The sequence below is a fragment of the Gekko japonicus genome, unplaced genomic scaffold (assembly GCF_001447785.1).
Source record: "Gekko japonicus isolate JY-2015 unplaced genomic scaffold, Gekko_japonicus_V1.1 scaffold2194, whole genome shotgun sequence".
In the NCBI taxonomy this organism is placed as follows: Eukaryota; Metazoa; Chordata; class Lepidosauria; order Squamata; family Gekkonidae; genus Gekko; species Gekko japonicus.
In genome coordinates, this window is record NW_015166486.1 from 107,268 (window position 1) to 129,963 (window position 22,696).

At 48.1% G+C, this 22,696-nt stretch overlaps 1 protein-coding gene across 1 annotated transcript in view; it reads left to right on the forward strand.

Annotated features, from left to right (window-relative positions):
* The first annotated feature begins 4,307 nt into the window (after positions 1–4,307).
* Positions 4,308–22,696, forward strand: part of ULK2 (unc-51 like autophagy activating kinase 2) — an 83,238-nt gene continuing 64,849 nt past the window's right edge. Inside the window, exons 1-3 of the mRNA XM_015412156.1 lie at positions 4,308–5,432; positions 7,683–7,775; positions 11,704–11,745. Of these exons, the coding sequence (XP_015267642.1) occupies positions 5,340–5,432; positions 7,683–7,775; positions 11,704–11,745 (228 nt within the window). The 5' untranslated portion in view covers positions 4,308–5,339. The remainder of the gene's footprint in view (positions 5,433–7,682; positions 7,776–11,703; positions 11,746–22,696) is intronic.

Here is a 22,696-nt window from a genome sequence, read left to right on the forward strand (position 1 = left end):
GCCCAGGGGGTGGGCAGGCACATGCAGCCCCTTGCTCCCAGCAGCCCTCAGTCAGAGCAAGAAGCAGCCAGGTAAGTTGCAGAGCTCCCCCCCACTGCCCCCGAGCCCAAAACAGTCCAGTGGCACCTTTAAGACCAAGTTTTATTCAGGTACAAGCTCTCCCTCCTCTGCGAGGACAGATCTGCACGTCCCTCCCCCCAATAGCTAGCAATCCAAAACAGTCCAGTGGAGCCGGAGTGGTGGGTGTTGCCTTCTGACACACTTCCGGTGATGTCATGGGGTGTGGCATATGCAAATAAGTTGTGCTAATGAGTTATGCTAATGAGCTCCTGCACCTCTTTTTCTACGAAATGACTCCTGCATTTACCTAATAAAGGAGGTCAGCTGTATTTCATGGGACTAACCAACATGCAAACAGAACGTTGTTATCTGTCAGTATATGCTAGTAGCATTTGAAACCTATAGGAAGAATTGCATTTGCACATACATGCATCTTTGCAGAAAATTCATCTGCTGCTTCAAATGTTGCAAGATTCGTTCACAAATAGAAATTTTTGTGTCTGGCATTGCGTGCATGAATGTTTTGCTTACACTTGTACTGCTTAGGGATTTATAGCTGTCCCACATGCAGTGCCTCCTGGCTTCCTTTGTTTTACAAACTTTTACGGTCTTGTACATGCATTGGTGATTTTAAATAGGTCTTAGGAGTGTTATTGTAGATTTAGTGAAGAAGATTGCAAGATGAATTGCGGTGCAGGAGGGTTAAAACACTGCGAGGATGTACCATTTCTGGCTACTTTGGGAAACTGTTTTGCGCTAACATAATTGCAAACTTCCAGTCAATGTCTGTTTTAGTCAGAATGCACCAGCAAAGTCAGCATATTCTTGTACTGCAGAGAGTATGCTGTCCTCGCCTCCACACCTCCAGATGTAAAGCTCAGGCGACACGCTTTGCAGTTTCACAGTCCCTTACATTAAAAGATCAGGTGTTCTTGAATATGTATAGCAAGCAATCCGAGCCAGCCCCACACATTGGGGCTTCCTGAAGAGAGTGCGAGCGACTCTCCTAAAGAATCTTGAGCCCTGGCAGTTTCGATTTAGCCCTGCCCGTCCATACTTAGACGTGCATTCTTCAAGGATATCATCCAGCGGAGAGCAATATGTGAGTTTAATACAATCCTGGACTGTGCAGACAATCAGATTATAACAAGCAGTCAAGGATTAAAGTAATTGAAGGGAGGGAAGGTGCTTCCTGAAGGTGCTTCCTACAGGTGGCTGGCTTGAACTGTGTTTGTAAGCCCTAAACTAGGGAATGGAATGAATTCCTCACATAACACCAAGATAGGGAAGTTGTAATAGGCCAGATATATCTTGTGATGCCCATAAACCACATCTGCAGTGCCAGAAGGGTTATTAAGCAAGAGTATTAAAATGGGAACTGCTCCTTCCCTTTATGGCTTCTCAAGCAGCGCCTGTGTGTGCGTGTGCGCCGCGCGCCAACTACCTCTACCAGGACTGCACCTCTGCAGCTTGATACCACTGACAAACAGCAGAGCTTCTCCTCCATTCCAGAAAGTTTACCCTGCTGCAGAGTCTCACTTGTGGTGTTAAAAGCATAGGGGATTATATACACCACTGGTGGTACTGCCCTCAACTAAACGAGTTTTGGAGTTTAATTTTGAAGCAAATTCTAATTATTACTGGATATGACTTACCTTGTATGTTGGAGTCGGTCTTCTTGGAGGAGTGGTCAATATCTATAGTATTTATCTATAGTAAACAATAGTAAAAAAAACCATTAATATCTTCTATCCATAGCGAGATTGGCTATAGCACAAAAATGGAGACTAAAGAATATTCCCACACTTTCGTTTTGGCAAAGGAAAGGGTGGGATTGCTTTATTTATAGTCGCATTTCGTCTTATGCGTGTTGTCACCTAGCATAGTTAAAAGTCAAAAGGTGTTCCAGGCAGTTTGGTTCCCAGTGATAGAATATTTAGAGAGCAGTGAGATAGTTCTTAAAAATCCAATGTATAAAAACCTGTTACTTTTCTGATTCTGTCTGTCTTTGTAATGTTTATGCTCTAACAATATACTCATATGTAAGACTGTATGCTGTGAAAGTTCATCCAGTTGGTTTAGTTAAGATGTTACTGTTAATTCTTATTAATTCGTTTTTCTTTTTTTCCCTATGTTATGAAAATTTTAATAAAAAATTAAATTGAACAAACAAACAAAAAAGCATAGGGGACAAGGCGGGCAGAGTTTCTCTTGGTTGTTGGCCGGGATGTTAATTGTTATACAATGCTGGCCTTGATGGTCAGAGATATCTGGAGAGGTGATCATTGTAAAGGTTGAGAAACTGAGTGATTAGGGAGCCCCTGGGTCAGATACAACCTCTGCAACATCCTCTGTCCCAGTCTCACTCCCGCAGCAGTAACTACATTAGCTGACCCTAGAGAGCTGTTGTGCAGATGACTTTGATAACTGATGTGAAATGCTTTGAACAGCAGGTAGGGCAATACAGATTCAAAGTATTATTTGGAGAGGTATGCCTCCTATTGATCCCCCCCCCCTCTTTGAGGGTTGCTGCTGCTCAGGGCTTTTTTGGTAGAAAAAGCCCAGCAGGAGCTCATTAGCATAATAGGCCACACCCAACACCAGAAACTCATTAGCATATTAGGCCACACCCACATGTTACCAGAAGTGTGCTCATCCAGCCACACCCACCTTTTGCTTCTTATTCTGTTTACCTTGTTTGTTGTCAAAACCCAGGGCTTTTTTGTAGCAGGAACTCCTTTGCATGTTAGGCCACACACACACCCCCATGTAGCCAATCCTAATGAGTTTCTGCTGTTGGGTGTGGCCTATTATGCTAATGAGTTCCTGCTGGATCCTGCCCCAAAATAGCCCTGCTGCTTCTTCTGCATCTTGAAAAGCTACATGACAGGCTGAAGTTGAGCAGGTGTAACTTTCAGTTTTCACTGCACTTCAGTGTTGAAAAAGATTGATATATGATAGTGCAACTGAACCTCCATTGTCAGAGGCAATATACCTCTGCTTATGGGGCAAACAGCAAGGAAAAGCTATTGCTTTAATCCCTTTAATAGTTTTTGATGTCTGGTTTTAATGTTCTGTAATTAATGTTGTAAACCGCCCTGAACCCGTTCGTGGGAAGGGTGGGATTGAAATTGAACCAAATAAATAAATTTTCTTCGTTGGCCTCTCTGCCTAGCTGCTAATGGAAACAGAATATTGGGATGATGACCCTTTTTAGGGTTGCCAACTCCAGGTTCGAAATTCCTGGAGGTTTGGTGGTGGAACCTGAGGAGGGACCTCAGAGGGGTATAATGCCAAAGTGTTCACCCTCCAAAGCAGCCGTTTTCTTCAGGGGAACCAGCCTCTTTAGTCTGACAGTTGCAACAATCCTGGGAAACCTCCCGGTCCTACCTGTAGATTGACAACCCAATGTATAAGAGAGCTCTAGACTACAAAGATCAGTTCCCCAGGAGAAAAAGGCAACTTTGGAAGGTGGACTCTGTGGTACTGTATCCCTGTTAAACTATCCTCCCCAGGCTCTGCCACTCGTCTTCAAGAATTTCCCAACACGGAGTTGGCAACCTGGGTAACAGGAGCCAGTTTCCTGAAAAAGAGCTTTAGCAGCTTTGCACTTAATCGCTGCCTGTCAAACAGAAGCTTTGGGGATTTGTGCGTGGCTTAGTTATTATGTGTATGGTTTAAAAATAAAAACATCTATTAGAAAAAACCTCTGCTTGATGATAAAACAAAACTGCGCCCTGAACACCGTCTCCTTGAGGAGGCGACGTCAAGTTTCCCGCGCGGACTCTTTTCCCTCCTCCTCTCCTCCGCCCTCTTCTCTCTCTTTTTTTTTTGGCGGAGGAAGCCAGGCGTCATATGCCTTCGCGATGCGTCCTTTAAGAACTGTCCCTCCGCGCGGAGGACTCGTCATTCGCAGCTGGACGCTGGTGGGGAAGGCTGACCTGGCGGAAGAGGAGGACTCCGGCAGCAAGAGGCGGCGGCCTGAGGAAATACAGCCCACCCGCCTGCGAAATAGCCGGACTTTGGGCTCGGGAGCCGCCCCGGGAGTGGGAGGAGTTGGGTTCGGCCCTTTATTTAGCTTTCGGGGGGGAGGGGCGTCTCGGGAGCCCCCCGCTTAGCCAGGAGGTGGGGGCGAGGATGTAAGTGGGCCATGAGGAGGGACCACTGAGGGGGGGGGGCGCCCCCCCGCTTCCCCTTCCCCACCCCATTATAAAAAGCCTTAGTGTCCCCCCCCCCCCGGTAAAGTGTCTTCATGCCATTTTTCCTCCTTAAGAGGTGAGCCACTCAAGGGTATTATTGGCTGCCTCCCCTTTAAGGGGTCTTCACCCCCCCCCCCAATATCTTCACTCAGGGTTATTGTCCCGTCTTCAAGGGGGGGTGCGTTTCTTCTCCCTGTCCAGATGTCTTAATCTCTCGCCCCATTTCAGAGGGTCTTTAATTGCCCGTTTTCTCTGCCCGCAACATTGCATTGCAACCGAACCCCCCCCCCCCCTTAATCCTCTGGCCTGACTCTCCATGGAGAAAGGATTGGCCCTCTCTTTTCAAAGAGCTCGTATTATTGTTTTAACCTTCTTCCAGCAACATCGTTTCCCCACTGGGGGGGATTCATTGCAAATAAAGGGAGCTGGCCTAGCCCTAACGCTCTTTTAAAAGATAACCCCCCTTTGAACCATCTTAACCCCTTCCTCCCCTGGAAAAGGTGCTATTATAGCTCCCCTCCACCCCTTTGAATGCCAGGTAGCCTTAAGAATCCCCATGTACCGCCATTGCCTGGTGACCTCCTTTAGTGCAAGCCTTTTGCCTTTAAGAATCATCATCGTAATAATTGCTGTCCTTATTCATAAAGCCCCGGAAGGTCCCTTCCACGCCGGCTTTCTTCTGCCGCTAGCTCTGCCCCCTTCCCCCTCCAAAGGAAGCCTGACCCCCCCACACGCACACCTCAGTCCACCTGCCTGCCTCCCTTTCCCCATGCCAGGAAAAGCTAGCAGCCTTTGGGAAGCCGGAGCAGTCAGCCAGTATCCCCCGACCCCCTTTGCCTGGGGGGGCGGCTTGCACCTCCCTGAGCCTCATGATGGCAGCTGCCCCCCCTCCATCTTCCCTTGGGAGCAGTCAGGAAAGAGAGGCAAGGAGTCCCCCTGCCCTGCACCCCGTTGTTCTTCCCATCCACCGGGCTGGGTGCTGATGTGAGCTTGGCTTAGCTTCCTCTGGTTAGCCCCCCTTTCTCCTTTATTCTCACCCCCCCCTCCTCCTGGATTTTAAGGGCTTCATGCCCCCTGGGGATGATGGAGGTGGTGGGGGATTTTGAATACAGCAAGAAGGACCTGATAGGACATGGAGCCTTTGCTGTGGTCTTCAAAGGTCGTCACCGCAAGGTAAAAACAATGGGGGGAGGGCAGGGGTGGTGGTGGTGGTCTTGAGTCCCCCGTCCCCATCACCTCTCAGCCTCTGTCTTAGCTGGCTGCACACCTGCCCAGAGGGGATTGGAGGTTGCGCCGAGTGTACGTGATATTAGAGGCAAGATCAGGATCGATAGAGACATCGACCCCGGTGCAACCAGGAAGCAGCCTCCTTTATCGTTAACTCCCCCCCCCCCCCCCCCCGTTTCACTACAGGTTTTCCTTATTGCTCTTACGGTTTGCCACCGCTGCTTTAAAGGGTCTTGAGTGTTCTGGGGCGCCTGCTGAGGTCTGACAGAAACTGCCGGCCTGTGGGGATTTCTTTCTGGCACGGATGTGGCGGGGGCTACAGAGCCCGTGTTTCTGTAAAATCCACGCCTGTTTTGTTTTTGTCGAAAAGGCGTGATGATGTCAGCCTGTTGTTGTGGGTTCCTGTCTCGGTCTCCCCCCCTTTGAGCAGCAATGTTTTGCTAAATGCTAGCTGTTAGGGAGGGGGGCTCCCCCCCCTTTTCTGCTTGTTCTTGTAGATCTCTTCAAGCCTGAAGGGTGGGGGGAGGTGGAGACAAGAGAGATGTCAGCCTAGGACAGAGAAGATTGGAGTTTTTTTGCACCAGTCGCCAGCGTTCTGTTGGTTCGGGGTTTTTTTTCCACCTTTCACGTGATTACTGCAGATCTAATGGAAAATTGGCACTATTCACATTGGTTGAGATTCGTCTGATTTCATAGGTGTCTCCTTTTCCAGCATCACTGCCCTTATTATAGAAGGAGTCATGAGACTTTTTTGAAGGAGGGAGGGCATTGGTTTTATGTCCCTTCCAGGAAAGCCTGTCCAGGTCCAGGTCTACCTTCCATGTAGCTTGGAATGGCTTCAGTGCTTCCTTAGCCCTTTGTTTAATTTTAAAAAAACCCATACTCTGTATTGGTTTAATGTACGTGTGCCTCCGTGGCATACATTTCTGCTGGAATCTTTGTAAACTTGTTTTGCCACAGCTCGGTAAGTGGCCTTGGGCCAAGCTGGCACTTCGGTGCCTCAATTCCTTGTCTGTCAGAAGATCAGATTAAATTGGCTGCTGTCTACTGGTGAACACTGCAAGAATGAGAGAAAGAATCATTTATTATTAGCCCCCCCCCCCCAAATTCTCAAAAGGTAGATTGTAAATTCTTTGGGGCAGGGACTTGTTCATGTTTTTGTAAAATGCCTTGTACATTCATCGGTCTGTTTATCTGTCTCGTTTATAAGAAGCTTTAAAGACAATGGAAGGCACTTTTTAAAAAGTTAGACGTTTCTGTGGCACAAACAGAGGCTATTTGGAATTTTCTGGCTTTCCGAAATAGCTCTGTGTCATTTTTCTTCTTCTCTATTTCCCAGAAGTGTTTTGATTCAAAGATCACAGCATCGGCTGACTGATAGAAAACAAAAGTGTTGTGTAACTAAAACATGACTAGCCATGCTGGCCAGGCTACTGAGCAAATAAAAACCCAACTCTGAAGTGGTGGAAGACTAAAATCGGATTAGTCAGGCACCCCAGGTGTAAAAATTTGAGAGAGCTGAAGTGAGAGTCTGTTCTTACGTTTGCCTGGAGAAAAGTGTATTGAAGACAGGTCTTGGCTGCTCTGGAATAAAATAGATGGGGAGGTTTGCATTTTGTGGCCACATTGAATTCGAAATATTCTGTTTGAAAGCCTTGATAATGTTGCAGAGGTCACTTAAAGACACCTTTAGTGAACATATGAAAAATGAAACCAGGGTTCCTTTTTTAATGACATGATTTGAATTCTAGGCTTAGAACACACCTGTGCCCTTAGGCCTCAGTGAAGGAAGAGGGGATGGAAGATGGTGGACCACAATCTTGACCCCAGAGTATACTGCCTAGGAACCTTTCCCACAAGCATAATTTCCCCTCCTCTCCTCTGGGCTAACTGCTGAGTTTCATTTGGTACTCTTGATTTGGCCCTTTGGGTCCAGCTGTCGCTCGCATTCATTGCACTTAAGATACTCACTGATTATAACTGTAGCACCAGCCTGCTGGTATCTCTGCTAGCTACACACAATCATCTTAAGCTTCCTGTGTTGACCTCACTTGGCGATAAAATCTGGTCCGCATAAATAAGAAAATGAACGGGTCTAGGCATTCTTACTTTTGTGCAGAACTCCTTAGTTTCTTGCTTGACAAGTTTTTGGGGGAAATCCTTTGAATCTAAAACACATTTTCCTCTCTCTTTCAGAAAACTGACTGGGAAGTGGCTATTAAAAGCATTAACAAAAAGAACTTGTCAAAGTCTCAGATCCTGCTTGGGAAAGAGATAAAAATTTTAAAGGTAGGTTTGTCATCACCATCCAAAGTTTTCCTTGTTGTATATTTGTTTCCAGGTAGTCGCAGCAGTTCCCAGTACTCATGCCTTTTATCCTTTGTAAAAGCTGAGGACTGGAGGGGGAACAACAGAGGCTGAGCTACTTCTGATCTCTAGAACTAGTTGTGGAGACTGAGAGCCTTTTAGGCAGAGGGAATGGAAAATGTGAGTATTATCGGAGCTTTATTCTTCGATTTCTGAGTAGAGAGAGGAAAAGCCTAGACTTTGGTACTCGACACGGAAGCCAGCGTCTTGAGAATCTTTATGGGTCACACAAAAAGACAAATTTCTAGTCCTTCAGGCTGCTTGGGCGGTCTCATGAAACGATCTTTTATATGTGTGGCCATGAACACATTCGACATTTGGTTTACTCACATTTTCCATAAAGTCAGCCTCTTTGATACACAGCATGTTTCTGGCCCTCAGTGTTTATTTGTATTACATGTACATCCCCTCTTTATTCCATCATGGAACTCAAGATAGTGCTGTTGGGGATTGGGGGGGAGTGTGTGTCCCAGGAAGTCTCCCATCTAGACATTGACCAGATCTATACCTGCTTCCACAAGGGTGCTGCTTTGTGTTTTACATCCTGCAAGACTGCCGTGTCTGTTTGTAAGCAGATGGTCAGTCTCTGCTGAAATTCCATAAGCCAGTGGATTGGTTGAATAAAATTTCTGGTGGTTGGGCGAAGAATGTCTTACAGTTCTTTAACGCCAGTCTCAGGCAATCAGTATGATAATTATGTGAAATAAGCAAATGTGCATAAGGTTGGTGGGCTTTTTTTACAACTTATACCAGTAACAGAACCCATTTGTTCAGGATGAAAAATCTTGAATTTGCTTGGTGCAGCATTTGGAGGTAGAGGGTGTTGCAGCATACAATTCACACTGCCTGTGTCTGTCTCCTGTGTAGTCATAGAGCCAAAACCAACTTGTGCTGTTTGGCTTATCTTGTAACTGCACTGAGTTGTTTTTTAGACAAACCTCTTCCTATTTATGACTTGAACTACTGTGGGTGGCAGCTTTGGGAGGCTGGTAAAATTCTCCCTACTTTCTGTCACTCTGGGATGATCTAGAGGCTCAAGTAAAACATGAACCAATCCAGCAGGAGCAATGTGTGGTTAGCTTTGTGAACTAGTAAAGTGAGGTATAGAGAAATAGATTTGGTAGCAGCACACATGGCCGCTAGGAATGGACAAAGATGCCCTTTTTGTTTTTTGTATGCTGGTGTCAAGAGTCTTTATGTCTTCACCATTTTCATCATTGGTGTTCCCAGTTTGTTTTTATGCCAATTTCATGTAAGAACATAAGAGAAGCTATGTTGGATTAGGCCAGTGGCCTGTCCAGTCCAACACTGTGTCACACAGTGGCCAAAACCCAGGTGCCATCAGAAGGTCCACCTGTGGGGCCAGAACTCCAGAAGCCCTCCCACTGTTGCCCCCCCCCAGGCACCAAATATACAAAGCATCACTGCCCCAGATAAGTTTATAGGGGAATGCCTTCATGTTCTTTAGAAAAATCAATGCGATGGTGCCACAGTTGTCAGTGCTGAGCAGGCTTCTTGCTGATCTGGTGTCATGGCGAGCTGCAGTTAAACTCCAGTTGGGTGCAAATGCAGCTTATTGCACAGTTGGGTGCAAATGCAGCTTATTGCTGCGTTCGTGCCTGTGCCGTCTTTCCAGCTCCTTTCACATTCAGCGTGTGACTGAACACTTCCCGGCTTGGTCCAGCTGCAGTTCACCATGACTTCCAGACGCGGGTGTCACGGTGAATTGAAGTTCGTAGCCCCCTGAGTCCCTTAAGCTGACGCTCTAAAACTGGGCTTTAACTGAGGTTTTGCATCTTGGCTTGTGGGGTGGGAAAGCGATTTCCTAAGGTGTCTGCATCTGGACACCATGGCAGATTGGCACTTGATTGAATGTTTTCCGGTTTCATTGAGGACTGAGAGGAGGAGGGAGGGGGCCTGAGCAGAACAGCACAGCTTGCGGGGATGTCTGAATGCGGCCCCTGTCCTCTTCTGTTGTATGGCCACCCCAGCTCCTACAACCCCATAAGCAGAAGTAACAGCATTCTCTGTCCACCCCCCATCTCTTTGCTTCCTGTTGTACTGCAGGTTTCTCTCTTGCCTGGGAGTTTGGCATCAGGCCTTGCAACTTACTAATGCGGTGGAGTTCACACAGTGTATGGGTGCCAGGTTTATCATATGCAGGGCCGCTTTTTGTGCCCGACTCTTCCTTTAAAGCACCCTTTGTTATCATCCCCTTGCCCCGTTTTTGGGGTTGTCATCTGCCTGAAATCTCCCCCCATACATTGGTTGTAGAATTATGCTTTCTTGAGCCACACTTTAAGGCTACCTCAGAATTTAAGCATTGTAACTATTCTGAGCATTAGTTTGAGAGTTTCACTGGTTTTTTTAATGAGCAGGGATGCCTTGATGGCACCACCCATTATTCAGCCCTGTGTGAAATGCAGCAGGAGCAACTGCAGCAAGTCTTATAAAACACCACATTATGTCTTAACGCTACAGTGAGTTTTAGAAACTAGTTCTCTTTCATTAAAGATTCGTAGGCAGTTTGGAGTGGCTCTTTTTGTTTCTTGAAAGGCAGACTTGCTCAGGGACCCAAGAAAAGCCGCCTTGTATTGAAACAGGCCACTGGTCCATCAAGGTCGGTGTTGTCTACTCAGACTGGCAGTGGCTCTCCAGGGTCTCAGGCTGAGGTCTCTCACATCACCTGCTACCTGATCTTTTTAACTGGAGATACCTGGGAATCGAACCCAGGACCTTCCGCATGCGTGGACTCTTAATCTGGGAGAACCGGGTTTGATTCCCCACTCCTCCACTTGCACCTGGCTGGATGGCCTTGGGCAAGCTGTAGCTCTGATAAGAGCTGTTCTTGAAAAAGAGCAGTTTCTGTCAAGAGCTCTCTGAGCCCCGCCTACCTCACAGGGTGTCTGTTGTGGGGAGGGGAAGGAGTTTGTAAGCCGCTCTGAGACACCTTTGGGTAGTGAAGGGCGGGGTATAAATCCAATCTCTTCTTCTAATCCACAGTCCCTCCCTTCCCTATACCACTGAGCCATGGGTCAGTAGAGCTTTCTTCACTTGAACCTCCCAATGGGGGGGGGTCCTTGTTGCTTTTGTAATATTGGTGATGATTGGCCAATGAGCAGGTTTGCAGTCAGAAGAACCCCTGGCAGTCGGTTGTGCTCTTACCTGCCAGGTCGGTCCCAGATGGTGATCCTGGAGAGCTGCCGCTCTGCCCCACGGGAGTTTCCTCCCGTACATGCCCTTCAACTACCAGGAGATGAGTCTCTTGACCTAGTGCCTCACCTAAAATTATTTTCCAGCTATGTTAATATAAGACTGTATGGTCTGTATGGTTGCCCTTGAAGACTGTTGGAGATGGTAGTGGTGTGTACTTACTATTGGGAGAATGAAACTGTTACGCTGAAGAGTTTCATTGACTTCAGATTTGTTTCTGAGTATAACGCAAAGTGCTGGGTTTAGTTTTTAAAACCCTCAGTGAGCCTGCACGCCGGCTGTCTCGGGCCGCATCTTGTGCTGTAGCGGGGCATCAGCAGAGGCCTTGCTTTGCTTTTGCCACCTTCGTCTCCGGTTAGATTGATGGAGGCAAGGAGTGCTGGGCCTTCTCAGAAGTGGCCCCTTGCGCTCTGTGGTGCTCAGAATGCCCTCTCTTCTGCATCTTCCCGGGAAAAGGCAGGCAGGCTGTCTTGGAAGCATCTGGAGGACAACAGTCGGACTTCTGAAAACTGGTGACTGTTCCCCATATCCTGACCCGTCACCCATCAAGGCACCACTGCTGAATTGCTGATTCTCCTTGCAGTGTTGATTTTGAAGCAAATCTCTGAATTTCTTGTTTTCTCCCCCCCCTTCCCAGGAACTTCAACATGAGAATATCGTCGCTCTCTATGATGTCCAGGTAAGTTTGTTTTCTGGTGCGTAGTTCTCACTGAATTTTTAAATATGTATGTATGTGCATCGAACTTTTCAAAAACGCCAGTCTGGCAGTGATGTGAGAGGGAAATCTCCTGTCCTTGCCAGGAAAAAAAGATAATTTGTTCTTGGGGAGAAATAATGGTTTGGTTTGCAAACTAGGCATTTGTGATGAAATGGGTGATGAAAGGTTGTACAATAGCTTTTGAGATTCTTGGAGATGATTTTTGATATTTTTGATTAAGAGGATTTATTATATATGTACAAATTATTGTAAAAATATTTTTCAAAAAATATAAAATCATTTATGATATGTTATAATCATCTGTGCACAGCTAACGGGGTGGCTGCACTGGAGGGCTTATTGCCGGCTGATGGACCCTGGTGCCTTTTACCGCTTAAGTGTATGTTTGCCAAAGCATTCGTGTGGATTTCAAGTCCATCAGACCCACAGCCTGTGCAGGGCTCACGCCTGGGAATTTCTGTGCCTCCTGGAGTAGAAGCATGGATATAAAATGATATTTCGGTTGAGGCTCTTCTGACTAGCGTGGTTACCCGGAGTGTCTGCTTCCTGTCATCAGGATGAAAAGGTTTTAGTTCAAAACGTTTTGGGCAGCATTTGTGTGTCTCCCTGAATTTCTTTAAGTGGGAGATGCATGCTATCCCCTGAGGACTGCAGTGGCTCATTGTAGCTATATTTATGGCAGTGCAGGTTGCACAAGCTAGTTATTCAACTTCTGGTCCCCAGGGCTGCCCCACACTCATTCTTCTGAGCCGTCATGACTCTCTAGTTGGTAGAAGAACAATGCCATGGCTCCAGGGGAATGGATAGCGTGTCATAAACATGGCAGTCTTTCGTTGAGATTCTTCTCCCTGCTGTGGGGTGGGGTAGAAATGGGGTATCTCGTTGCCCTGGCCTGTTTAGCCCCAGAGTGAACGGAAGCAGGAAGAATATTGTGCTTGCGTGAGTGAGAGACACAGAGAGAGTGTCAGCAGCGCCAGCCGCCTTGGTCACCTTTGCAGTTGGCTGGAACATTCTCTAGGTAAGCAGGGAGCCCGTCATCCTTTCCAGCATGCCAGAAATTGTTTCCTGAGAATGAAATGCCACACGTGGCAGCAGAGTTAAAGATCCATAGTGGCTCAGTGGCGGCTGCCGCCAATCCCAACAGAAAGGCTTGCCCTTTTGCCATTGTGGGAGAGCTGAAGCCAACCGCCCAGTGTCCGTATCACTGATGTATAGCGTTGGGTCGGGGGCGGGGGCTCTGCAGGATAGCTGTGTCAGCTCTCTCAGAGCCTGGCTGGCCTCATGCCTAAGATTTTTTCCAGCACTAGTTTGTGCGTCAGAAGGGTCCGTTTCTGTCCCCTGATCCTTTCGCCCCCTTGGTCTGTCCTAACCTAGCCCTCTCGCCTCCTGTAGCATTGGTACATTCAAGACTTATTTCAGCAGCTGTTTTAGCCAAAGGTCAGGGAAGAGAACAATAGCGTAATGTTTTACGTGCGTGCTGTATAGTGCAGTGTAACACAACATTCAAGCAAGATACCATCAGCTGCCAAGAGTCGGATTGTGCTGAAAGGCAGAAATCACGGGGATGGTCGTGTTTGCCTGTTGTGTGTTTTGCTGTAGCCAGCACAAAAGGGTCCCCTGCATTCATTGCTCCCGTAGGTCAGCCTGTGTCTGGGCTGCCTCTCGTGTTCTTGCATTTAAAAAACAATTCCCTGCCCTTGGAAAGCAGCTACTTGAGAAGAGAGGCTCTTCCCACAGTTTTCTGTGTCAGGCAGCTACTTGAGAAGAGAGGCTCTTCCCGCAGTTTTGCAGGGGGCTTTTTCTGTGGGTGCACCATCCCTCCTGCCATCTAAACGGTGACAGCCCCAGACACAGGGTGACCATCTCATCTGTGAGAAGCAAGCTGTAGAGTAATGGCCCTCTAGTATTGTGGAGCCTTGCATATTGGTTTGTGAGCCAATATTGTGTGTGTGTTTCCTTTTTGGTCCTGCTGCAGCAGTCACTTGGACGGCGAGCACGGTAGCCAGCCACAACTGTTCTGCTGAGCTTCTGAGAGAGCATTTCCCTATTTAGCAGCCTTCCTGCATTTTCTGACTTAGTTGTCAGGAGAAAACCAGCTTCCTATACCTGTTTGCAGCAGCTCTGCTTCCCTGACAAAAAAAAAAGTTGCTTGGAAACATGACTCCCATATTTCCCTGGACTGTCTTGGAAAGACTCCGAGCTTACTAAAGGTTAGCTGTAAAATGCCTCGTACCTCAGTGCCTACAGCCCGAGTTGGACCGGGAAAGGGGAGGGCACGTTTGCATTCCTTTCAGCATTCACTTAATTAAGCGCCTGGCTATTTGCTAGGGGAGAGGATATATGAATGTCATCCCCTTTTGGATGTATTGCATGGATGTTTAGAGTGAAATGTAAAACTTGGCAGGATGTCGGGATTCCATTGAGGCAATTGATTTTTGTGAAATATGTGTGAAAGAGCGTGGCAGTGGACAAAAAGAAGGATAGCATTTCTTTGCCGGTCTGTGCTTATGAAACACCAGGTCCGCATCATTAACCTAATAAGACTATTATTTTATAAGCCTGGAAGAACTGGAATGTCTGTGTCTGAGCTGGCCAGCTTGACCTGTCTGTGATTTTATTCTGTCTTTAGGGAATGAATTTTCACCCACCCCCTGGGCCACTTTCAGAAACAGTCTGGGTGGTGTGATAGGCCAGCAGAAGTACTTCTTCATACAGCGTGTAATAATTGCCTTGTGGCGCTCATTGCCTCAGGACACAGCGATGGCCGCTAGCCTCGATGGTTTTAAAGGGGCTTAGGCACATTCATGGAGGGCTGGTCCATCAGTGGCTGTTAGCCAGGATGATTAATGGGACAGTTGTCTACCAGTTGCCGGGCAAGGTGGCTGCTGTGTTACGATTGCAAAGCTTCTTTTGGGGAGACCAGTGGAGCTACATCAGTTGTCCTCGTTCCACCCTCTTTCTGTCTTCCGTTTTTATTCTGCCCCTTGGAGGAGCTCAGCGTGGTGTGCACAATTCTTGCTTCTCTCATTCTACCCTCACAACAGTCCTCGGAGGGAGGTTAGGTAGGCCTTGAAGCCGGTACAACTTCTGGTTTGGAATGCGGCTTGCAGCGCACCGCCAGACTGCTTTTCTTTCACTTCCATGGAAGCTGTAGTTGGCAAACCAAACTTCAGGCAATCCGAAGCACAAAATGCCTCTCTCTCTCTCCCCGATGTGAGTTCTTTGACAGATCCATTAACTTTGCACTGAAAGGGCTCATTGTTTTTTGGTCAAAGCCTCTGTTGGAAAAGCTGATAAGCAGATAAAATGCAGGTGGGGGTGTTGAATGTTGGCAAATAATTCTCTTTGCTCAGAGCAGTAAGTCTGTTATGTAGGATGGAGCATAGTGCCTCTTGCATTCATCAGACAACTGCCAGTCATATCTTAGGCAATTTCAGGTGGAGCACATTTCTACACAGGAGTCCTTTGTAGAATTAGTGTTGGAGACATAAATATGAGAACAGTTAGGATTGAGCTACCTTTGTGGACCCATCTACTGGCAGGTTGGATATGGGATCAGGCAGGACCTGAATAATCTGGTGCAGTTGTGACCTTTCTCTAAGGGATTGTTACACCAGTTGCCAATGCCACCTGGGTGTCAGACTCCTGCAGCAATCAGAATCAATAACTCATTTCGTCAGAAGAAAGTTTATTGATCAGTATTGGCAGGGCATCTCTACTTCAGGTTCTGTGTTAAGACTAAAGCATAAAGCGCGGGATGAACTGATATACATGGTTGAAAGGGGGTCACTGGGTGGGTAGGAGCCAATGAGGGGAAAAGAAAAGTCCGCCAAAATACAACAGTCCCTACTCTCCCAGAGAAGATGTTACAGCAAAGCAGTCAAGGACAGGCACATAAAACATTCAGATAAGAGGGCATCACCAGGGCAGTCAGGAAACCTGAAAGTACATTCCAATCCAAGGAGTGAGTGTACCCCTCCCACCTGCCTTTATGGCAGCAAGCTGACACTGGGGGTCCTTCTCCGGCCCAAGAGTTCCCAGCATGGTGCCTGTGGGTGGCATGGCACTGGCCAGCACCCTTCTTGCTGCCTGCCAAGTGTTTTTTAGAGAGTGAGCAGGCCGGGTGGGGTTTTTGCCCAGCAAGGCTTCTGATTGGCCATTGGAGATTTGATTGTCTGTGCAGATTCTTAAAAATATCACTGCTGCAGCAGCAGTGACCACCACAGCACAGGGATCTTCCTTATGTGACTGAAGGTACGCCAGGCAGCTGTTTTGTAACTGGCTCTGTCTCCTGGGCAGGCTTTTTGTGGCTGTGCCAACCATGCTGTGTCAGAATTCCAAAGGTGCTTGAAAACTCAAAGGCTTGGGACCCCCATTCCCACCCAGTAGTCAATAACGGATGCTGGCCGGCCGGAGCGTTCCTGCAGACAACCAGCAACTGGTCCACTCACCCATTGCCTTCTTGTTTCCTTCACCTTTCTCCCTTAATCTCTACTTTTGGAGGGGAGAAAACAGGCAAGTAACCATCCTGTTATCGTCTGGGTTTCTAGCTATGATTTGACAAGCATCAGCTGCTTGGACGATGGAGCAAAAAGGGGCTTTGCCTACTGCTGACCAGTGTTGTCATCAAACTGATAAAATGGTCCCCCGCCCAGAAGTTTGAGCTGTAGGAGCAAAAAGGGAGCCGATTCCACAATTTCATTCCGCCATCTCTTATTAGGGCATCATTGAGTCCACTTGTACATTTCAGTAATACACACACAGAGGCAATTTTTCTGGCTTGTTTCCTCTTATCCAACCATAGGAGTTAAATGCATCACTTAGCGAGCACAGGCTCCTCTCTGTGCAAAAACAGGAAAATGCTCATTCATCTGGACACGCTCCTCCATTGGTGAGCGGTTAACAGAGGCACGGTGCTTAATAGTCAAGTGCCGTAGCTGGAGCAATAATTGCTGCTGAATTCCATAAAGGTGGCTGCAGAAAACTTTTGTAGATTGGAGGTGGCATTCATCAGAGTCCCTCTGTTTAGGCAAAGGTCTTCCTTATCCAAGATTCACTTAACTGAAGAGACTGAGGGTTGTCCCTGGGAACTTCCGCAGGCAAAGCGTGTGGTCTGCCGCTGAGCCACAGCCACTCCCCAGAACAGGAGATATCCAGTGGTTCCCAACCTGGGGGCCAAGGACCCCTGGCCGGTTACAGAGTTCTTGCAAGCAGTCTCTGAACCCATAAGTATTGTCGTTTTGCTCTTTTTGTCGTTAGGTATTTTATCAATCAGCAGATATGAATAGTTCAACTATAGTCACGTGTGGGGCGTGAACTTTTCTGATGTTAAGAAGGGCCATCGTACTTGAAAAGGTTGCGAACCACTGGTGTAGTCAACATACAGTGCTGTGTTATACGATGTTAAGTTAACACAAGGGCTGCTTCAAATGATAGCAGTGGTTGATTTTATAACTGTATGATTGTACTCTACTATTATATAAGCCAGTATTTTCCTCACTGTGTTTGACCTCTGAAGAAGGCCTATGCAGGCCGAAACGCGTCAGGTCAAGTCCATTAGCCCTTGGGTGTTAGATTCTGGTATTTTTACATGAGATGTGATTGGGCCCTTATATATTTTTAAATTCTTTGTTAATAAATACATGTATTTTTATACACTATAGATATATTAAGCTTTTATTGTTGGCCCTCTTCTCTATTTGACTAACCTTCTTAGGTTCTGGATCCCAGGTTTCTAGGTTCAGGTTTTCACCACCCCTCTTTTTGTCCCAGTTTAGCCTACTAATGCAGCAGCTCTCTAGAACTTCATACGGACCTGGGTTTTATTCATTTCCTTTACTGCACCCGTACCCCGCCTTTCTCCCCAAACAGGGACCCAAAGCAGCTTGCATTGTTTTGCCTGCCTCACATTTTATCATCGCAACAACCCTCTGAGGTGAGTTAAGCGGAGAGGGGGTGACTGCCCAAAGCCATCCAGCAAGCTTCTTTGGCAGAGTGGGGATTCTAACCTGGGTCTTCCAAATCCTAGTCGGGCACTACCACACTGGCTACCAGAGGTTAAGCATCGGAAAGAACGTGCTCTGTCAATGAGTTAAGGGGCTCTTCCCATTAGATAAAGCTTCCTTAAAGGTGTCAGGCTGTCATTCCACTTAGCTCAACACTGACCGGCACCATTTTTCTGGGGTCTCGGGCAGAGAAGGGAGTTCTTGAGATCCTTGGAGTAGAGATTGAACCCGGGGCTTCCTGTGTGCTCCTGGACCCTCCTCTGAACTGAAAGCTGAAGAGGTGCACACAGCAGAACAAAGAGATGGCTCAAGCAGTCTTAATACAATGCTAATTTCCAGATTTTCTTGATGCATTTTGGGCGTTTCCTCAGGGTAAGCATAAACGAAGTGATCCGATAACAGAAGCTGTGTAGTACCTTTTATTACAAGAACCCAAAATAGCACAACAGACTGTGCAAGCTGTTTGAGTTCTCCAGACGGCGTCATCAGGTTAGATGCTAAAAAGCTGGGGTCGTGGTGGTGGTATTTAGACCCTGGTCATGATGCCTCTCTGTCTGCATAGCAGGAGGCTTTGCTAATTTCAGTGCCTCCTGTACAAGATGCAGCCTGGTCTTATCATGGCTTTAAAGAATCTCCTTACCCCGCTCCCCTTTCCTCTTCTCTGAAATCCACTTTGAGAAAGAGTTCTGGAGAACTTCAACACTTGTGCAGCGCGTTGTTTTCAGTTGGTCTTAATCAGAGGTATTACATGGCTTCTGTTTTTGGATTTTGCTACGGATCAAGGCAGCTGTCTCTTTCCAGGCTAATATATGAACTGTTTCACCTGTTGTGTGACTGTAAATTCTGCACAGGCTTCCTGCGTACAATAAAGCAGCGCTTTGCCTGCTTGTCTAGTGTCCAGGGTCGACACCGTTGCTGGACTTATGCTGGCAACTGGCTCGTGCTCCCCGGGAGTGCCAGTGAGCCAAGTGCCTCTTGAGGTGGCCCAGACGCTCAACTTTACCTGGGGCGGAGGTGGTTGAATCTGGAGAGGCCCAGGTTGGACACCGGAGGCCAGTGGCAGGCCAGCGCATTGGCAGAAGGTGGAGGGTGGTGGTGGAAGAGGTCAGGGCAGGCGCTGGCTTCACCAGGGGGATCCGATGCAGGCACTGGGAGGACCCCATGAGATCTTGCAGCCAGGGCCCAGCACCAGGGTGCCAATCCTTGCCAGGGCAGAGACCGCGCCGTCTGCTCCACTCCTTCCAGAGAGCAAACACGGGCATCCTGGCTCCTCAGGTCAGGGCAGGCTGGGCAGACTCTGAGAGTTGGGGCGGGACTAGGAAAGGAGCTGGCGGTGCGGCACTTGGACACACACTGAGCGTGACATCCAGCATCACCAAGAATACAAGTAACAGCAGATGAACTGCCTACCATTAGCAGTCTCTGGACCGTGTTCTTGTGTTCACACAGAGCAGGAGGCTAGGCGCACAGGTTTGGCCAGATACCCTTCTGGAACAGTGTATGCACTAGAACACAGCTGCACATTGCAGAGGATGCCTATCGCAGGATGTGTGCTCGATTCGCCAGGAGACATCTGGCCAGGCTCGGCAGTTGCTCAGCCTTAGAGCAGGTGCTGGCATCCTCAACCCCAGGCAGGGATTCCTGGGCAGACACTGGCGAGATAGCAACAGCCAGCCCTTATGAGAGGTTCCATGAGGCCAAGGCGTCTCAAAACCACAGGAGGGGGCTTGGGTTTAAACTTCACACTGCTCATTGACCCCGCCAGATAAATGTTTCCCACTAACCTGACTTAAATCTAGACCTTTGGGAGAGTGGGTGGGGAGAGTGATGCAAAGCAACATTGCCCTTTGTGCTTCCGGAGGTCAGTTTTTGTAGTTTGTTTTGGCCCTCTGTTTAGAGCCTCCTGTTTTTTAAAGATTGTAGTACAGATTTAAACAGTGAATGGATGTGTCTTTGAAACAGAGGCTCTCCTTAACAGATTCCTCTTTAGAACTTGCTTGCTTACCCTCTAGGCAAACCGCGCATACGCCCCCACAGACGCAGCTGTTCCTGTGGTGCGGAGGACACAGTTTGCCGTGAAGCACTGTAGTCTTGAATATCCTAAATAGTTTGTCTTTGGAAAACTGTTGCAAAGGATTTGGTCAGATGGGGGAAGGAGGTACCAAGAAAGTGAGCTTCCGTTTAAAACATTTAATCATTAGGGTAAGTAGAGTGCCAGTGAGGAATGCACATACCTTTCAGAGGTAAATGGATTATTCTTTTGGTGAAAAGCCCTGTAATTTACTGCTGGGGAGGGCACTGGACTGGTGGCGGTTTGTACAGGCTCCGTCTGTGCCGGGCAAAGCAAAGGAGGTGGCTCCTGGCAGTTAATCATCAGCCGTGTTAGCGGAAGTTGGCCTTCGACTGCTACAGGGAGCCACTTTCCTAGAAGTTTCCCTCCTTTGGAACAAGCCTTGCAAAGTAAACATAGCTCTAATATTTTGACGGTTGGACCATAACAGAACCCCATTGAGTGCACTTCTGTGTAGTTGAGAAGGGACAGGTTGTTGGAATTTCAAAAACCTCTCCTCTTTTCTCAGGCTAAGTGCAAACTTATCCTTGGGTTACACCGACTGGTGGAGAATAAGGTTTGCCACCAAGGGCCCTGTGTGAGTGTAACTCTGTGTTAAGGTGGCGCAGTGATGTCTGTCATAACTTCCACAGTTTTGCTATTATTTCTCTATGACAGGGTATGAAATCAGCAGAGTTGGGGGTGGGGGAGTAAAGAGCAGAGGAGGGGATCAGCCCAGTCGTGGTCCTGTTGTTGCCCCCCCCCCCGGCCGCCTTCACAAAGTGAGATCCACTGTCTTACTTCAGATACAGATTCATGGGACTCTCAGCCTGACTCGTCTGTCTCACCAGTTTGGTGTAGTGGTTAAGAGCGCAGACCCTAATCTGGGAGAACCGGGTTTGATTCCCCACTCCTCCACTTGCACCTGGCTGGATGACCTTCCTCCTCCTTCCTTCTTGCAGGGGATACTCAGTAGTGCAGCACTAGGAGTACATAAGCCCTTGTCAGGGAGCACAGCTTACACATCAGGCCGAACGTGGCATGTTTTTGCTCCCTTTGTTCCTTAGAACAAAGACCACACAAATAAGGGTTGTGTGAGAGAAAGCACTAGGGGAAAGAACAAAAAAGGCATATTTCCTCCAACCCCTTGTTGATAGCATGGCTCAGGTGGGCTCTGAACACAAACGGCCACCATAAACTTCAGTTCTACGCCTGCAGTAGGGTGCCGCACACAGGTAAGCGGAAACCAGCGGAAGTTGTGCCTCGAAGCAGGGCTTCTGCCCCGCACACCCACACACAGCAAAAACAGAGATGCGTATGTAGAAGACAGCCATGGCCACAAAGTACCTCCCCCCCCCCCAAATGTATGCTCAGTCCCTTTGAGGAAAGTATACTGGCTTAACAGCCTACCCTTACTTCACATAGGCAGTGTCCCTTGCGGAAAGTGTGCAGCCCTTAATGCGCATGATCTGGATGCAGTGGTGACAGTAAGGGCAGTGCACCGTTGCTTGCGCCGCTGTAGCTCTCATAACTCTCGGGCTTACTTTCCTGACATCTTTTCCTGTGGCCAGCCAAGAGCCCAGGTGCCTGGAGTGGAACAAACAAATGGGGAGACCAGGCTGTGGAGGGGGGTGGCTGTTGTCAGTATTCTGACCTTTGAGTAATTGACCCTGTGGCTGTAGGTGTCGGAACCTCTTGAGATGACTAGAGGGTGCAGACTAGGAACAGCGGGGGACCCAAAAATGGTTTATGTTTTATTTTCACAGCAACCCTGTGAGGCAGATTAGGCTGAACGTATGTGACTGGCTCAAGGACACCCAGCGAGCTTCTGTGGCAAAGCAGGGAATTGAACCTGAGACTGCTAAACCCTAGTCCAACAACAGTGTGACCGCGCCGGCTGTGTGGTCACAGAAACTACTTGCCGCTTGGTGCTCCCCAAGAGTCTCTCTCTGTGGGGTCCCTCCTGAGGCAACCTAGCAGCCATTCAGTGGGCACAGAGGGAAAAGGGCATATCCCGCCCACAGCTCCAGGCAGGCCAGAAGCAAAGTCGCCGCAGCAGTGACCGCTTCACTGGGTTGCTGCCAATTCTTACCTAGTTGCTTTATCTTTCCGGTGAGTCCGATGAGTCGTAGTGTAACAGGTGCAGTGGTACTTAGCTCAGGAGCGCTGTGATGGACAGCACCTGTACCCTTTTCTCTGCGGTCCGGCAGCTGTCTAATTGAAAAGGGCCTGTGTAAATAAAAACGTTGGCTTATCTCATTCCTTGCAACGTTCTCAGAACTCTTACTACTTATGCCGTTCAGTTAAAAACGAACCGTTCTGGCTGCTTCTGCAGTGGCTAGCAAACAGCCCCTACTCCTTGCAGCTGTCTTCATCGCGGAGGAACTTGTAATGGGGGAGTGAGCTGCGGGGTCCGCTCCACCAGAGCCGCTAAGAATCCACCTCCTCTTGCCCACGTGTGTGTGTGTGTGTGTGTGGTCACCTGCAGCTTGTCCTTGATGACATCCCTCTGGGTACTGCTGGTGGGATGAGCCAAGTAGGGGCTGTGTGAAATCTGGGAATGGTTGTAATGCTTGCTGGAGAGAAATGACGACTAGCTGTGGTCCTCACAGTTGATTTGCCGGGGGGGGGGTAGATGGGATGAAAGGCACCGCTGGGTATGTTTCAGTCGGATCACCGCCTAAAGAAAGTTACTAGTAGGTCGTGCCGGTATGACCCAGAGCCCTCCTGTCTCTTACTTCAAGTCCCCCTGAAAGAGACAATGCTAGTAAGAAGTTTAAGTTTGTTTCACCTCTTGTCCTAGCGTCGTCACAGGTGCTTCTCTGCCCTTTCCTGCCCTGTTTCCTGAAATTCTGCA